The 17,373-nt window shown below is 44.8% G+C and overlaps 1 protein-coding gene across 2 annotated transcripts; it reads left to right on the plus strand.

Annotated features, from left to right (window-relative positions):
- The first annotated feature begins 858 nt into the window (after window positions 1-858).
- On the plus strand, window positions 859-16,459 carry mios (missing oocyte, meiosis regulator, homolog (Drosophila)). 2 transcript variants are annotated; one of them, XM_004078526.5, is made up of 12 exons: window positions 859-1,015; window positions 3,238-4,090; window positions 4,172-4,661; window positions 5,279-5,374; window positions 5,448-5,702; window positions 8,221-8,390; window positions 8,497-8,562; window positions 8,649-8,807; window positions 10,695-10,847; window positions 11,870-12,074; window positions 12,908-13,037; window positions 15,228-16,459. In XM_004078526.5, the coding sequence occupies exons 2-12, from the start codon at window positions 3,272-3,274 to the stop codon at window positions 15,316-15,318; spliced, it is 2,634 nt and encodes an 877-aa protein (XP_004078574.1). In that variant the 5' UTR covers window positions 859-1,015; window positions 3,238-3,271; the 3' UTR covers window positions 15,319-16,459. The 2 variants fall into 2 exon arrangements, with proteins under 2 accessions (XP_004078574.1, XP_020566145.1); XM_020710486.3 differs by lacking the exon at window positions 10,695-10,847.
- The last annotated feature ends 914 nt before the right edge of the window (window positions 16,460-17,373 follow it).

The following is a 17,373-nucleotide window of genomic DNA, read 5'->3' on the forward strand; positions in this document are numbered from 1 at the left end:
TGATGATCTGAAGGAGGTCACCCGTCTTTGGCAATTCCTGGAGAACCATAAAAGCAGACCCTGAGGCTAAAAGCAGCCCTGAAGCACCTCCACCATGTCTTTTCATAAGTCTTCACTGTTAGTTTGTCTGCAGATGTGACAGAGCGTCACAAAATCATCAAATCAAATCATCTAGCACCATCTCATCCTCTCAAATGCATCCTCCTCACTCTTTATATCCATCCACCTTCTTCCCTTCTGGCAGCTCCATCCTTTTACCAACATCATCCCTGTTCCTCCTCCTCCTCGATGTGTTCAGACCTCCACCTTCAGCTCCACTGTCCTACAGAACATCTTGTGGATGTCCTGCACAACTTCTGCTAACCTTTTTCTCCTCACAAACTCCTGAACTCTCCTCATTCCAGCACAGTCTCCTCATCTGCGTTCCTCATTCCAGATGAAACGAGTCTCCATGATGTCTTTAGCTGGAGCTGCTGGGTCTTCTGGGAGAAGCTCCCAATCTTTTAGCACGGTCCTCCACCATCTGTCCTCCTGCATTCCTGTCCTGAACTCCAAACTTCATCACTTCCTTCATCCAGATTTCTCATCACTCTCTCCTCTCTCTAGAAACCCTGGATATTTATTGGAATTGTAAAAATATTTTCTTTTATAACTTATTTTTAATTTTAACTTTTTATGTTAATTTTAGTTCATTATTATGCATTTGCTTTTAAATATTTACTTTATTTTTTTTGCGTCCACGGAGACTAAGATTATAAATCTGCTTCTATTTATGTTTTAAAGTAATTGTGATTTGTCTCCTGAGTTCTTATCTTTCGTTTCTGTGACTCCTGCGCCCTCTAGTGGTAGTTTCTATGTCCAGCAACCCGTAGTGGAATGTTACACCGCCGACAGCTGTTGCTACACGGACATATTTTGGTGTAACACACAACATCCTTGTGCTCCTCCAAAGTTGTGAGTGTGCGACATGTGGTTTTCCAGCCGAACCTCGTTCGTGTGTTTAAACCTGCTGAGAGTAAGTACCGTCTGCGTCCTTAGAGAATCATTTCCTATGAAATATGTCGGAGATTTAGATTTAATAACAAAATAAAAACCTTTCCGTTGGATCTGTTAACATTAGCATTAGCTTGGTGAGATTAGCATGTCAACAAACTTTCTGATTTTTGAGTGAACAATTCTAAAACGCATTTTGTTCGTAGTTTACTGCGACTTTTTTAAACAAAATAAATGACAGAAGTTGTTTGGTTTGATATTAGTTTTAAAGTAATGACATATAACTAGAGGAATTCGCACGTTTGGAGTGAATTTCTCACATAAGATAAAATGTGTGTTTTATTATACGGAACCATGAGCTAGAAACGCGTTTTTTCTGCTTGTGAAATAAAAACCATCCTGGTTTTTTAAATGTTCCTTTGCTCCTGAAAGTCTCTCCTTCTGTGATTAAAACGTCAAACAGATTAGATTGGAACCTTAAATGGATTTTAGGACAAACAGGGTTTGATGTTTGTAACCTGACTTCACATTTATTCAAGGTTTTTATGAAAGCATGACGTGAATTTTCCTTGAAATTCACAGGAAAAATCTAGAATATAAGTTTTGTTTTGCTTTAAGTGAAAAGAATCTGCCACTGAAACGTATTTGGGAAGATTTCTGAAAATAAGCTGCAATGATTTTCTCTTTTAAGACAAAATACAATCTGTCATGCACTCATATTTAGGCTTCTTGGTCTGGAAATTGGAAATATTATGTCTTAAAGAGACCTGAAAGTTTTTTTTTTTACTATCCTTAAAGTAGGTACATTTATACACTTAATAACCCAATTAAATATAACCCATTCAACTCTTAGAGGTGTAATCATTAATCAACTTGTCCAAACCAATTGATCTGTCTGAGACAATTTGTTAATCGATTCAACCTAAACTACATTAAAATTGAGATAAATCGACCTGTAATCAACATTGGAAAATACCATTTAGATTGAGAGGAAGTAGGTTTATTTGACTTTAAGGTAAAAACAGTGGAAAACACACGTGACGTCAATAACACGGATCATTCAATGTGTGGACAGACTTTGAATAAAGTCATGTGACCATCCAGTGTCTAGAATGTTCTAAGAATGTTCCCTTTGGATTCTTTGGATGTGGAAAAACAACAGTGGTGAACTTTAGGAAACTAACATGTGAATGGATTTGACATTCATTCTAGTTTACTGGTTGGTTTGGACACAGATTTCATTCACACTTGAAGAAATCCAAAGAATCTGGAGAACTGTTCAGTAGCAGGAATTTCTTACTGCTGGAAGTTTTAAAGACGACCTGGATCCGTTTTACGTCAGAGAATCGGATCGTTGTTAAACGCCTTTCATTAATCCTCATTTCTAGACCGTGATCGTCCTAAATTAAGACTAGAATCGCACACTAAGACAACTTTGTCTTTAAAAATGTTGTGTGTCACAGTTTCCCCAAATCAAGCAGGTTAATCTCTTTTAAATGAGATCATCACAAATAAAACTTCTGCTTAAAATATGATGTAGGAGTTAAAAATCTATTTGTATTTCAGAAAAAGAAAAGTTTTAAAGATCAATGGACTGAAGATTTATTGACTTTTAACAGGTTGTTACTGAGAAGTTAGTGAGTTTTGTCTTCCATCAAGTGTCAAAAGAGATTTAAGCCTGAAACTCAACTAAAATACTTGATTATGGGATTTTACAGCGTAGACGTTTCTAAATGTTTTTATGGTCTCGGGCCTTCAGACGGATGAGTCCTGGTGGACCCTGAGGTCCTCTGATTCAGGCCTTTTGGATTCCCCAAAAGTTAGAACTGAAACACACGGCGAGGCCTCATTCAGTTATTATGGGTTTGTGGAACAAACTCCCAGCATGCCTCAGGGCTGCAGAGACTGTTCAGGTTTTTAACAGTTTCCTTTTTTAGGTCAGTTTTATTTATGTTTTACTTATTTATTTATTTTAATGTATTTATTGACAGTTACCATTTTATATCTGTCTATTAAGGTTTATTTATTTACTTATTTGGTTATTTCACTTTGACATTCAAGTAGTATTTTTTTTTTAAACGCACAGTCCTGAATTCGCCGCCCATCTGCGGCGTTTTGAACGAGTACATCTCTCATTTTCGGACCATCCCTCCTCTGTCCAGTTTTCGTGGTGGAATCCATCACTTTGGTTTCTGGTCGGTGGCGTTTGCGTTCGTGGAGGTAAAACCTTCTGTCGTTTTTCAGGTTGGGGAGAACAGACGAGTCTTCTAGCTGCACCATGAGCGGCTCAAAGCCGGACATCCTGTGGTCGCCGCACCACCCGGACCGCTACGTCATCTGTGACTCCGAGCTGGGCCTGTACCGGATCGGGCCTGTTTGCAGCGCCGAGACGAAGCCCGGCTCGCTGCCCCTGTCGGAGGAAACCGCCGCCACGCTGCTGGCCATCAACTCCGACACCCCCTACATGAAATGTGTGGCCTGGTACCCCAAGCAGGAGCCCGAGTGTCTGCTGGCTGTGGGTCAAGCCAACGGCAGAGTCGTGCTCACCAGTTTGGGTCAGAGCCACAACGCCGCCTGCAAGGAGCTGGTGGGGAAGGAGTTCGTGCCCAAACACGCCCGTCAGTGCAACACTTTGGCCTGGAACCCGGTGGACAGCAACCTGCTGGCCGCGGGGCTGGACAAGCACCGGGCCGACTTCTCCGTCCTGATCTGGGACATCAGCAGTAAGTTTGCCGCGGAGACCGGCGTCGCTGCAGAGAAGAGCCGCCTCCCGCCGATGGATTTGGACTCTGGCACCACGGTGACCAAGCCCCTGTATGAGATCGGCCAGAACGACGCCTGCTTGTCGCTCTGCTGGCTGCTCCGGGACCCCAAGCTGCTGCTGGCGGGCATGCACCGGAACCTGGCCATATTCGACCTCCGAAACACCAGCCAGAAGACCTTCGTCAACACCAAGGCCATCCAGGGCGTGGCCGTTGACCCGCACTTCCACGACCGCGTGGCGTCCTTTTTTGAGGGCCAGGTAGCCATTTGGGACCTGAGGAAGTTTGAAAAGCCGGTTCTCACGCTCACCGAGCAGCCCAAGCCGCTCACAAAGGTACGCCGCCGCCGCCTCTGTCTGCGGTTTGCACTTTAACCTGGTTTCAGGCATTATTCAGGGTTCTGCCCCCCTCCCCAGGTGGCTTGGTGTCCCACTCGCACCGGCCTGCTGGCCACCTTAACCCGGGACAGCAACATCATCCGCCTGTACGACATGCAGCACACCCCCACGCCCATCGGCGACGAGACGGAGCCCACCATCATCGAGCGTAGCGTCAAACCCGGAGAGAGCCAGATCGGCAGCTTCGCCTGGCACCCCTCCTCCCAGAACCGCATGGTGGTGGTCTCCGCCGCCAACCGCGCCATGACCGACTTCACGGTGTTCGAGCGCATCTCCCTGGCATGGAGCTCCACCTCTTCGCTCATGTGGGCGTGCGGGCGGCACCTGTACGACTGCATGGAGGAGTCGGCGGAGGGGGCGGAGCGTGCCGCCGAGAAGGACATCGCCACCAAGATGAGGCAGCGGGCCCAGTCCAGGTACGGACACGACACGGTGCAGGTCTGGAGGAACCACCTGCTGGCCGGAGGCAACGACCCTCAGCTCAAGTCCTTGTGGTACGACCTGTTTTATATCCTTCAGTGGGTAACACCCCCCCACACCCGAGTGGAATAATCCTCGTAGCACTTCACAGATCTGCCAACAGAGGGCAGCCTTTCAATTATCTGGAGGGAGGGCAGGAATTAGTTTGTTTCAAGCAATAAAAAACAGACATATATGTATATGTTTCTAATCAGATTTAGATAGTTAGTGATACACTTCCTGAGAGACCCATCTGACCTATAAACGCCTACAGACATGTGCGTCTGCTGTTTTCCTCAGTTATTCCATAAATAAATAGGTCAGATGATTTCCGTCGTCTCAGTTCATGAAGCAGACGGTAAATAAACATCCCCGTGTTTGTTTATTTCAGGGAAAGTTATTACATTTCTGTTCAAATGTTTGGAAGCTGAAACATTTCATCCTCTGAGTCTTTATGCTGAAATTGCATGAGGCGACTGTAAAGAGGAAGGACTCCCTTCGGCAGCAGCAGCAGGTCTGAAACCATCTGCAGATTCAAATAAAAGCAGAGAAGCTCGCTCATTTGTCACAGTTCCAATAAGTTAGTAAGATCCTCATCCTGGTTTTTAACCTCTAATATGAAGTGAAGTGAACTTGAATGCGAAGAGTTTCCTATGCAAGCGTCACATATGAAGCAGAGCGCCGAAGACGCGGAGCTGAAACTGCCGGGAAACAAGCAGTCTCTCTATTCTGGGATCAAGAACATCGTGAAGAGCAGCTCAGGTAAGGAGGTCAGCAGGTTGGCCAAGCAGAGTGTTTCCAGATCCGTCACCGTTCCCGTTTCTGCTGCCTGAAGGCACAACGGAGAGCCGCAGGTGCTGGATCGGCTCGGAGCGGCAGACCGATGTGCCGCGGTACCACAGCGAGGAGCGCAGCCTGGCCCTGCGGCTCTGCGGCTGGGTGAGCCGCGGGTCCGACATCGACGTGGAGACCTTCCTGCGCTCCCTGGAGCAGGAACAGGAGTGGGAGCGAGCCGCCGCCATCGCTCTGTTCAACCTGGACATCCGCCGGGCCATCCAGATCCTCAACAGGGGAGCCATGACGGACAGAGGTGAGCGGGGGGGGGGCTTCTGGGAGTTTTTGAACATCCAAGGATTCGTTTGATCGGTTTTCCGGTCAGGGTTGAACTCGAAAAGGTCTCTTTGTCTCTTTTGAAGGCTAACAACTGAAATGCGTTTTAAAAAAATTTTTACAATGAATTTTTCAGCAACTATGCAAAAAAAAAAAAATTCTACTTAACTCAATATTGAGTCAAAGAAAAAGCACAAAATCCAAAAGTAATCAGAGTTCAGCACCACTAATATTCCTTCTTTGAATATCAATGTAATCCAGATTAGAATTTAATCTTCAAATAACCATTTAGTAAATGTTGTTGTGAGAAGAAATGACCCAGCAGGAGGTTAGGAGGAGGCGAAGCTCCTGGTGTTGGCTTAGAAAAGTCGGCGTGACTGACGGCCGCATTCATTCCATAAGGCGTGTCCACCTTTTCGTTCTGCAACGTTGCCGCCACATGATGTGTTGATTTAAACAAAGCAAACCTGCTCCGGGTGAGTCTGCACGTTTCCCACCTTAGTGGAAGGAAACGCTAAGAAAACCAATTTATGGAGATGATGTCATGTTCAATATTCTCCAGTTTAAATAATAATGACCTCCTTGGCCCAGATTACAACCAGGAAGTGGTTTAAATGTCTCTGTACGGTTCATTCTGATCTATATCTGCGTGTTTGCAGAAAAACATCAGAGTGAACATCTATACAATAAAGGATCTTTTGCCTTCAGGTAAAGTGGATCTTGAAGCATTTTTGAAACCTGCCATTGCTCTAAAACTTGAAGTCCGAACGCCTGGTGGATCCGTTTTTCTTGGTGGGTTTGTCCCTAGTGGTGTAGTGGTTAGCGCCCCCGCCTCACGGTGGGATGGTTCCGTCCCAGCTGGGTCCTTTCTGTGTGGAGTGGGCATGTTCTGCTCGCTCCGGTTCTCTCCCACGGTCCCAAAAACGTGAATGTTTGGGCGCTGCAGCGGATTGGCGACCCTGTCCAGGGTCCGCCCCACCTTAACCAGACGGCAGCTGGGATAGGCTCCAGCAACCATGTGACCCCAAAAGGGACACAGTGGGTGGAGGACATGGATGGACGGGTTTTGGGATTTTCCTATTTCTCAGCATGACTCGTGAGGCGTTCTGTAGCGTTTTTCTCCTTCAAAAAAAGCTCTTAATTGTCGTAAAACGGTACTCAAAATCCCAGTTTTCAATCGTACGCTGTGGTCAAATGTAATGTTCTGTCAGCTCTGCTGAGGAAGTGACTCTAAATAAACGGTGTCAGCTGCTGTGGTTCCACCTGGCCACACAAAGGCTTTCATGACTGTTTACCGACAGACTGTGGCCACAACTGGAGCAGCTGCTGAAGGGAAACCCTCAACAGAATCAGATAATCCAGCCACCCGTCCCACTTCCTGTTTTTTAACGTTTGCAGACTCAGTCTAGTCTTACCCGACTGACTGTTTTACAGGCTGGTTCTTGAACAGCAGAAGAACGAAAGCTGGAAAAAATTGGAAGCAGCCATCACTCGAGACTCCGCCCCCTCCTAGCTTTTACACAGAACCACCACTTCTTTCAAAATGTTGGAACTTCCGCTTCATAGCAACCATAACTTTCTCTGCTTGTCCAGAGCTGATGGTTATCTGTGCACATTATGGGTCTTTTCCGCTGACTGTATCAAATGAAATGAAGTTGCCATTTCTTCGCTATACGGACGCCGCCATGTTGGAGCCAGACGTCATCTGAGTTTCTATGGTGACCACTCTCTCCAAGCAGGAGTGACCTTTTTTGAAGACCACACCCCAAATGTTGGACTTGGGGGCCAGCAGGCTCCACCTACTTTTATTGAGGCGTCTGATTGGCCAGTTTTGAACTTGAGTAACTACAGCAAAAATATCACGGAAAACAAAGGATTATTAAGAAGACGTTAAAAAAAAGGTGTCGGATCCAGAATGGGTCTTCTGACCAATGGAATGACGGAGGAACAGCTGTTTATTTCTCTTATTTTGGCTTCTTGGAGCCACTTCCTGTTTGGGATGTGAAGTAGCTCAGTCCATCTCTCAATGGTATTTTTGTCATTTTTATAGCTGATACAATCTGTTTATCAAAATAAAAGTACATTTATTGCAGAGTGGTTCTTTTAATGGAATGTGGCACCTTTAGAAATAAGTTCAAGGCGTTTTTCTTTGTGTGGTGAGCGTGGGAAAAAGGGGTGGAGTCTGCTCATTCTGGTCTGGTTTTATTTAAGTTTTGTAATCAAATTTGCAAAATTGAACAAAACATTAATGAGGAAAACTTTGAAGCTCAGACTAAAAGGGTGTTTGAAGATAATATGATGTCAGCAGAAACCGGAAAGGTTCCTCAAAATCCAAAGACTGGATCTACGTTTGGAGATTCTTCATCGCTTTTGGTTTGCAAATACAAAACGGTGAATAAAAATGACAACTCGAGAGCTTTTATTTCTTTTAAATGCTTCATTTTCCCTCATTTTGAGTTGTTTTTGCAGCAGACCTAAGTTGAGTTCTTCACCTGCAGGTGACCTGAACCTGAACGTGGTTGCCATGGCTCTGTCGGGCTACACGGATGAGAAGGCGTCCCTGTGGAGGGAGATGTGCAGCTCCCTGAGGCTGCAGCTGAAGAACCCCTACCTCTGCATCATGTTTGCCTTCCTCACCAGCGAGCCCGGGGCCTACGATGCCGTGCTGGTATTGATCCTTACATACATTCTCTTGTCATTTGGCTTTCTCGATTGTTTGGTGACATCGTTTTCCTCTCCGTCCCTCCGGACACGCTTTTGCCGTTCTGTGTCAGTACGAGAGCAGCATTGCTGTGAGAGACAGAGTCGCCTTCGCCTGCATGTTCCTCAGCGACGCTCAGGTGAGTTCACGCCGCAGACGGTCTCGCTGTCGAGCATCCGTGCTTCACGTTCTGGAAAACGCTCTCTGTCCGGTGAATCCCTGCAGCTTCCGCGATACATTGAGAAGCTGACCGCTGAGATGAAGGACGCAGGAAACCTGGAGGGCCTTCTCCTTACGGGGTTGACTAAAGACGGGGTGGATCTGATGGAGAGCTATGTGGACATCACTGGAGACGTCCAGACTGCCAGCTTCTGCATGTTGAAGGTTAGTCCGAGGGAAAAAAAAGCTCAATAAAACCATTTTTTTCCTTATAGCTCCATCGAACTAGTTCAGCTGATCTTTGATTGTTTTATTGAGAAAAAAGGAAAAACGCCAAAAATATGTAATCGTGTTCAGTTTACTGAGATGGGGATAAATTCTGCTTTATTGCACACAGAAAAAAAGAAGAAAAATTCAGTTTAACTTCAGAATATTCCTGTAAACTCAAACAGGAAGTGCTGGTTTCACACTTTAACCCTTAGTAGTCTGGGCCTTTTGAGTATTTTTTTTACCATATTTAGAAATGTTGTTTTTTTAGTATAACTCCAGCCTCTTTTTCACAGACATTTTTATTATATTACAAGATATTTGCACAATGATCCTGAAACTGTCTAAAAAAAATTTAATTGCAGGAAGTAAATGTCATTTTTTACTTACTAAGATTTGAGCTCAAACCTGTAGAGACAAAATCCACTAATGGATACGTTCCAAGAATTTATTTCATGTATGTCATAACTCTTATGTTTGTTTTAAACCAAAAACATTTTTCAACCTCATTGTTGAAAACTATAATAATTAGGGGGGGGGGGGTCGTGTCATTCCTACATTTTTGTAAACAGCTGATGTGACTGAAAGAATCGCCAGTGAATTCAGAGAGCAGTTAGTGAGATGTTTCCAGTTTTATTAATCATTACTGTTTTTTAACTAAAATGCACAAAGTTTATTCTACTTTTGGCTCATTTATGGAACCGTGTCAGTTCCTCGTGTGACCACAGGGAGGGCTCATCACACGAGCATTACTATCCCGATTCACTTCAACGTAAATCCTTAAAAAACAAAGAAGGAAAAGTTTGGTTCCAAAAAGCCCTTTTCTTTTAACATCTTTGGTTTCCAGATAAATTCTTCTGTGAAGCCGTTTCTTTCAGTCTTCAGGTAAGCGTCCAAATCTCTGTTTGAAAATTACCCAGTTGTTGTTTTTTTTCTTCCTTTTTGATAATTTAAAAAAAAAATCCTGCATTCAGTGCATTGACTGTATATGAGAACTGGACTGAGTAACCCCTCCCCCCTGGCCTTCCAAACAGGAAGTAGCTCCAAGAAGTAAATCCAACAGACTTCTACAGAGAGATAAACAGCTGTTACTCATTCTATTGGTCAGAAGAACCATTCTGGATCTGATACCTTTATATTAACCTCTTCTTGATAATCCATGATATTTTTCTGTAAATCAAGTTCTTCAAGATAAACTGGCCAATCAGACGCCTGAATAAAAGTAGGTGCTCCCAACAAGCTCAGAGTGTCGAGTCCAATTACTGCCTTACTGATGCCGTCTGGCCCTAACATGGCGGCGTCCTTTTTGAGGTAAAATGGCGACTGAGTTGGCTTCGTTTGGTTGGATGATGTCACCCCATCTCACTCAGTCCAGTCCTCTGATTTGGTTGATGGTTCACTGAAGAGGGACGAGTGCAAACGCTGAAAACCAGCTGATTTCCAACCAGTGGAGGATGCCTCCATTGTTATGAACAGGCATTGGTTTATCCCAGTCAGTAATGGAAACGCCAACAACTGTCTGCAGTTTCCAGTTTGCTTTGATGACTGTTCAGTCTGTTTGACCATACAAGACGGTCCACGTCTGATTTTTACAGTCCTAGTTTTTCGCGCCCAACCGTTTTCTTGTCAGAAAGCGGTGAAGCGATCGTTCCCCGACAGAGGAAGTTCCTCCAGACGGGATTGTGTTTGGACCAGTTGCTTTTTGCTGAAAAACGCTGGAAGCTCCCGTCAGAGCGCCCTTGTGTAGAATGAATGAAAGCTGATGAAGCCCCTTGAGCGCCTTCAGGGCGGGGCCGCCTTCACGCTCAAAGCTGAATGGAAGCCATTAACGGCCTGTCCTCCCAGGGTTCCCCAGGCGAGGTGTTAAAGGATCCCAGAGTCCAGTGCTGGATCGAAAACTACCGCAACCTGCTGGACGCCTGGAGGTTCTGGCACAAACGGGCCGAGTTTGACATCCTCAGAGGAAAGCTGGACCCCAGCTCCAAGCCCCTCGCACAGGTGATCCACTATTATGGGATGGAGTCCTCCTTCTCTTCTTAATTACTTTTAAGGGTGTCAAACCACACACTCCATGATGTCGAAGCATTCGGATTCTTTTGCTTTTGGACTTTTAGAACAATTTTTTTCTTGCTTTTGAAGCATTTTTGTTTGTTCTAAAGCTACTTTTGTGTTCCGTATTCTTGCTTTCTTTCATTATCAGCATGTAGTTTAGCGTTTTCAGCATTTTAGAAAACACAAATAAACATGTAGGATGTGAAATTCACATCATTTATCTCTGTTCAGGTTTTCTTCAGCTACTTTTTTATTTCCAAATTCACTTTAACAAGATATCATTTTATTTTAGCAGAAGAATCCACTTTAGCTGTTCTTGAATAAGTTTTATGGCCTTATAAGGATTTTTAGAAATCTTTTCTGCTGGGTTACATTGTTTTGCATGGCATTGACCCTAATCATAGATTTATGTAAGTTTTTGTTTTTAACATTCACCTTTTGAAATAAAATAACTTCATCAGCATAGAAAGACAACATCTCTGTGCTTTTGTCTCTCGTGTTTCTAAGTAAAATTAAAAAAGTAAAAAGTTCAAGCTCCTCTCTTCAGGCATTTATCATTTTCACTAAAACTTCTGTTACTTGAGAGTTTTGCTCTTTTGCAAGTGTTGTCCACGTCGAATCTGCAGGAACGATAATGTTACAAACAGGTTTTGAGCAGTTGTTGTGTCATGCCTAAAACGACGATAAAACTGTTTGTCCAAACATGAAATGTGGTTCTGCAAGGCCTCACAAATTCAAGGACTTCTCCCCAGACTGTGAATACACTTGACTTCTGTTCATTTCTTAAGAAGACCAACATTTGTTCCACTTTTTATGCTTCATTAGCAGTATTTGCTGCTGTAAAAAGACTCATTCCAGAACTGTGTGTTGTGCTTGTTGCAGCTTAATCTGTGTCTTTAAACATGCAGACATCTGGTGAGCTTGTTTGGTTTGGATCTTATCAGCCGACCTTTGTTTGCTCCTGGCAGGTGTTCGTGAGCTGCAACTTCTGCGGGAAGTCCATCTCCTACAGCTGCTCCGCCTTGCCCCATCAAGGCCGGGGCTTCAGCCAGTACGGGGTCAGCGGCTCGCCCACCAAGTCCAAAGTCACCAGCTGCCCCGGGTGCAGGAAACCTCTGCCCCGCTGCGCCCTCTGCCTCATGAACATGGGCACGCCGGTTTCCAACTGTCCAGGTGGGGATGTGAAGCAGAGACGGGTGAAGGTACCAAAACTGTCACAGGACTGTAACCCAACAACGTAGCGTCGAGATCTGCTCGGTTGCTACATATTTTCATTTGACGTTTCCTTTCATAACCTGTAGTTCTTTTCCCTCATAAGTGTGTCCGACATTAGTATTTGTAGAGACATTTTTTGTTAGAATGAGCCGAGCCGAGCAGCCGGACTCGTAGCCATTCTTGCCTGCTGGAGCGAGCTGCCGCACTCAGGAGAACCGTGTCTCCCGGGAGATTTGTATCTCCAAGCAGAGGAGGCGGCTTTTAAATGAATAGTCCTGAGAAACCGTGCAAACAATCATGTGAATTTGTGTTTCCAGTCGGGTCCAGACAAAATAAAGGCTGGTGGTTATTCCAGTATAAGTTCATCCATAGCTAAATGTTGTTAGCACGCATGAACCTAATCCTAACCCTTCTGGCTCCATTCTGCCTATAATAAAGCACTGCCTGCACAGATTGAAAAAACTATAAGCGAAAATGCACTTAGTAATAATCATAACAATAATAAAAGCCTGTTTAGAAGATCATCTCGCTCTATGTCAGTGCTTTGTTTGTTTACGACAGTTGTACCGTAATTTGGCCGGATCAATCACTATCTTACACGTCATCGGACCAACGAACAGCCAATCAAATAGTGTGACATCATCACTTACTGCAGGCTGAACAGTTTTGGTACCTACACCGGCCCGCATCACCATAGCACCTCCTCTGCGTCTCTCTGTCATGCAGCTTTTCTGGAAAAGTCTCCTGATCCACCGTTACTCTGCAAACTAAAGCCTCGTTCTTCTCTTCAGGAGCCGGAAAGTCAGAAGAGAAAGCAGATTTGACGAGGGAGAACAAACTCGCCAAGTTCAACAACTGGTTCACCTGGTGTCACAACTGTCGGCACGGTGGCCACGCCGGCCACATGCTCAGCTGGTTCAGGTAGGAACGCCATGGGATCCAAACGCCGCTCCGCCATCTGCTCACGAAACGGTTGTGTTTGCTGGAGATAATGCTGCCGTCGCCTTGACTCCACGCGTTACACAAAGCTGGTACAACAACTGTAATCCTCATTCTGAGAGATTCACAGTCAGATCTTCCCTTTTCTACAGAAAACAGATGTGAAGCTCTATCCTCGAGTTTCATGGGTTTGTTAAAGTCAACAGGATTCTTCACCTTGTTGGTTGTGTAATGTGCATTAGATTAGATTAGATCAGATTCAATTCTTTATTGCCATCATATAAAACCCACTAAAATCAGCAACGATAATCTCTTTATCACAGGTACAACTCCACCAAGTTTTTCATTTTCATTAATTTTCTGTGACTAAAAATAATCTTTTCTGCCCCTTATTTAAGGTTCCTCTCTGATCATCTTCTGATCTGTTTTCAAAGCATCCCAGTGTCTTTTCATAAAAATTATGCCGTTTTTAGCCAAAATATAAAAACGTTTTCCAGGACATAGTTTCTGCAGAGCGGCAGGAGTTCATCTTGAAATTTGTTTTGAGTTGGGGGGGGGCAGGTCTTGGCTCGGAGAGCTCTCTGATTATGCGCTCTTCCACTAGCTTATAGTCCCTCAAACCCCCCCAAACATCTGGCTACAGCCAATTTAGCCGCCATTTTTTCATGAGACATAAGCTGCCATGCTTTGAACCAGTGATTTGTCTGAGTCGAGGTTTCTATGGAAACCCCTCTTGACACTCTGAGTTTGGTGGAAGGCCACACCCCTACTGCTTAAAAGCAGGCCACACGAAATCTGTCAAACGTTTTGAACGTCGAACGTGGGCGCCAACAAGCTCCGCCTACAGAATACATATTATCAAAAAAAAGATATCCGAGCAATATTGGCTATTTTGACCAAAAGAATTACTAAATTATAGGTGTTTATTTCTCCATAGGGATCTATGGGATTTTGGCTGATTGGAGCCACTTCCTGTTTGGAACGCCAGGGGGGAGGGGCAACTCAGTCCAGTTGTCATATACAGTCAACGCTACAATCGGAGCCCAAAGCTTTTTCACCTCTTCGGTTAGATTTTATTTGCATGGAAGCTGATCTGATGTTTATTTCAATCAACCCGTTCAAATCTGACGTGATATTTGTGCACAGATGTTCACATCAGTAAACCTTTGCCTGTGCTTCAAATACATAAGTTACATGTCAATCAAGTTGCTCAAAATCATCATCATTCATCTGACACCCCAGGTCAGATGAACAGACTTTGTGGACCAAACAAGCCAGTGTGAAAGCACCTTGATAGACCCCCATTACTTTTTTCAGCCTCACTCAAACCTTTAAATCTCTTTCACTCTCAGACTGATCCAACATCCCCACCGCCCGGTCCTGTTACTTCAGCTGTCCCAACTTCCTCCCCAAGATGCATAAAATTAACCCAAGGTTTAAAAACACATTAAAGACCCACTCCGATGAAAATTGTCTTTTTTAATGTTTTTTTTTTTAATGTTTTACTAATGATGAAGAACACATTAAAACTGCATTTCTGAGTTTTTCTTTTCTCAAATCGTTGGGAATCAGGAGCAGATGAAAACATGCCGTTTGAGTTGTGGCTTAGGTTGGCGGGTCACAAGCTTCCTGCTCCGCTCCATTCTGATGCATCCATGAACGTCTTTGTTTTCCTGGTCTGAGCTGGAATCTGGATCTGAACTGTGCAGCTGGATGGATCTGATACTGCTGCCATTTCTGTTGCACTGATAATGTTAGGGTGGGGGTGTGAGGGGCTGTAAGCTAGCAGGAAAGAGTGGAAACAAAGGCATGAGGGGGAAATGGAGGAAGGCTGATTAATTCCTGCAAAAACTGTCCAAAAAACAACACAGGTTTATTTAGATTTTTGGGTAAAAATGACATGATGATAATTTAAAGACCACGGGGAACGCTTTGAAAATACATCTGATGCTGATCGGAGTGGGACTTTAAATTCCAGTTTGGATGTTTATAAGCATTGAGCTTTTCCAACTGCAAACGCCTGCAGCGCAAACGGCTCCAGAAATGTTCCCTCACAGAGCAGCACATGCAGGTGTCTGTGTGAAACCACAACACATCCACGCCGTCGTTCAGGACGAGACGCTTCAGACGCCATTCCTACAGCTCACTCTGACCTCCGCGTGTCTGTTTCAGAGACCACACAGAGTGCCCGGTGTCGGCCTGCACCTGCAAATGCATGCAGCTGGACACCACGGGGAACCTGGTGCCTTCAGACAGCAGCTGATGGAGGCCGAGCACCAGCCCGGAGCCAGGGGGCAGCTGCCCTCACCGCTGCCCCCCCTGCCGCTGCCGCCGCTGCTGCCACACCGACAGCTGAGCGTCAGCAGAGTCCTCCTCTGGAAGTGAATGGAGATGCTGCTCAGTAATAATCTAATGAATGTCATGAAGTAAGAGTGGAGGAGGAGGAGGAGGAGGAGAGGGCCACTAACCGAATTAAAGGCAGAAAGGGAGCAAATCTTAACTCGCTGCTCTACTAATCAAAGTCACTCAGGACAAATGTGAGGCTCTGCTGTGTAATCAGCCTCCGAATCAGGAATCTGGGTTTGTAGTCATCAAGCGTTCACCTGCGTGTGTCGTAGAGGTGTGATTTACAGGTGCCAATGTGTGAAAATGTGTCGGTTGTGTTTTAAATGCTATTTAATGTTTGAGAAGATCACATACCTCACGAAAGCCTCGTCAGAAATGACCGTCTGTTCTGGCTCCCAAAGGGGCGAGGAGCTTTCTCTTTTTTTTTTTTCTGCTTTTGGGGGGGGAGAGGATGAGGAATTAGAGAAGCTCTGGGTCGGTGGGGAGGAAGAGGAGGAGAGTGGGAGGGCGGGCCTGTGGTCCATGAAAGACGCTGCCCAGAAAACAGCAGCTGCTCGGCACCCCGACAAGACCCTCCAGATTGTTTCCTTCAGAAAGGAGCTCAGCTGCCGGAACAGACTAGGAGAGGGGGGTCAGAAAGCCCCCCCCCTGCACATTTACAGACTGGCCTCCTCTTTCTTTGCTCCGTGTCGATGCCCAAACGGCCCCCGAGAGCCGTGCTTACCGCGCTTAAACGCCGGGACGGGCACCGTCTGTGTAAACCACACTGAAAATGAGAATTCTTTAGCGGGGGCTGCATTGTAAATGAGGGCTGGCCCCCACCAGAAACGGCTAAATCACTTAGTCATGGAGCAGGGGAGGTGGGAGACCAGGGGGGGTGGGGGGAGCAGCACCTACTGTATGCAGCATTCACCAGGGAGGTTTTATGGACCCGTTTGTGAAGCATTTTTGACAAAAGAGGGGAGCTGTGTGGCGTCCTAAAAGAGGGGTGGCAAAGAAATGTCATCCTTTTAGTTTATCCTGTGTGTTTGCCTTTTAAATAAATCCATACTGACAAATTGGGGAGCTACTAAAAGACTGTCTTTCTGTGAGTTCACACAGTTGTGTTGGGAATCTCCAATGGGATTTCTTTTAAAAAGCAGAGAGGATGAAAGAAAATGGGTTTTATTGAAACACTTATCAGTGTTCTGTGGGAGAAAAACTATTTTATCTAACTTATGAGCATGAATTCTTCTTTAAGACCTTCGACTGTCTGAATCTTTGCTTATAAAATACCGTAATTATTATAAAAGAAAAAACGCACAAAGAACAAAATCCGTAAAAATCAGAAATGCCCAACTCAAAGTTTTACCCCAAATGTTATTTTAATCTGATGACTTTCAAATGTTGGATATGAAACAGAAACTTCTTTTTTTTTTAGCATTTAGTAATGATATTACTTATTTAATTCAAGTTTTACGTGTTTGTGTGGTTCATTCACGGGCACAAAAAGTGGGTATGCAGCACATGGGTCGCATAGGGGCACCGGCCAAAGGGGGCGCCAAACTGAAGTGGTGAAAATTATTTAAAGTCCGTACTTTTTGATTTCCCAGCTGTTTGTGGACATATATTTACAGGATATGATCATGATGAGTAACAGAAGCACGTTGTAACAGATACTCGGGCCTTGAACACAGAGCGAACGTGTTTGTATTTGAATTGTGTGATCATCGGATGTCAGCGCGCTTTAAATGGAAAGGCAAAAGAAAAAACAATCTGGGGCTCAAAACGGAAAACGCAAGAGGGACAAAGATGTGGTGAGAATGAAGAAAATCTTCTCTAAATGGTTGAGAGACAGCAGGAACGTTATATAGCCGTGACAAAAGCAGGCGTGGAAACATTCAGGCTAAAGCCACTATGGTCACAAGTGTCTTCCAGTGTACTGAGCAGGATTTACAGCATCACTGATCATGAAGAGAAAATGAAGGAGCTT

The sequence above is a fragment of the Oryzias latipes genome, chromosome 16 (assembly GCF_053564925.1).
Source record: "Oryzias latipes strain Hd-rR chromosome 16, Olatipes_Hd-rR_3.1".
Classification (NCBI taxonomy): domain Eukaryota; kingdom Metazoa; phylum Chordata; class Actinopteri; order Beloniformes; family Adrianichthyidae; genus Oryzias; species Oryzias latipes.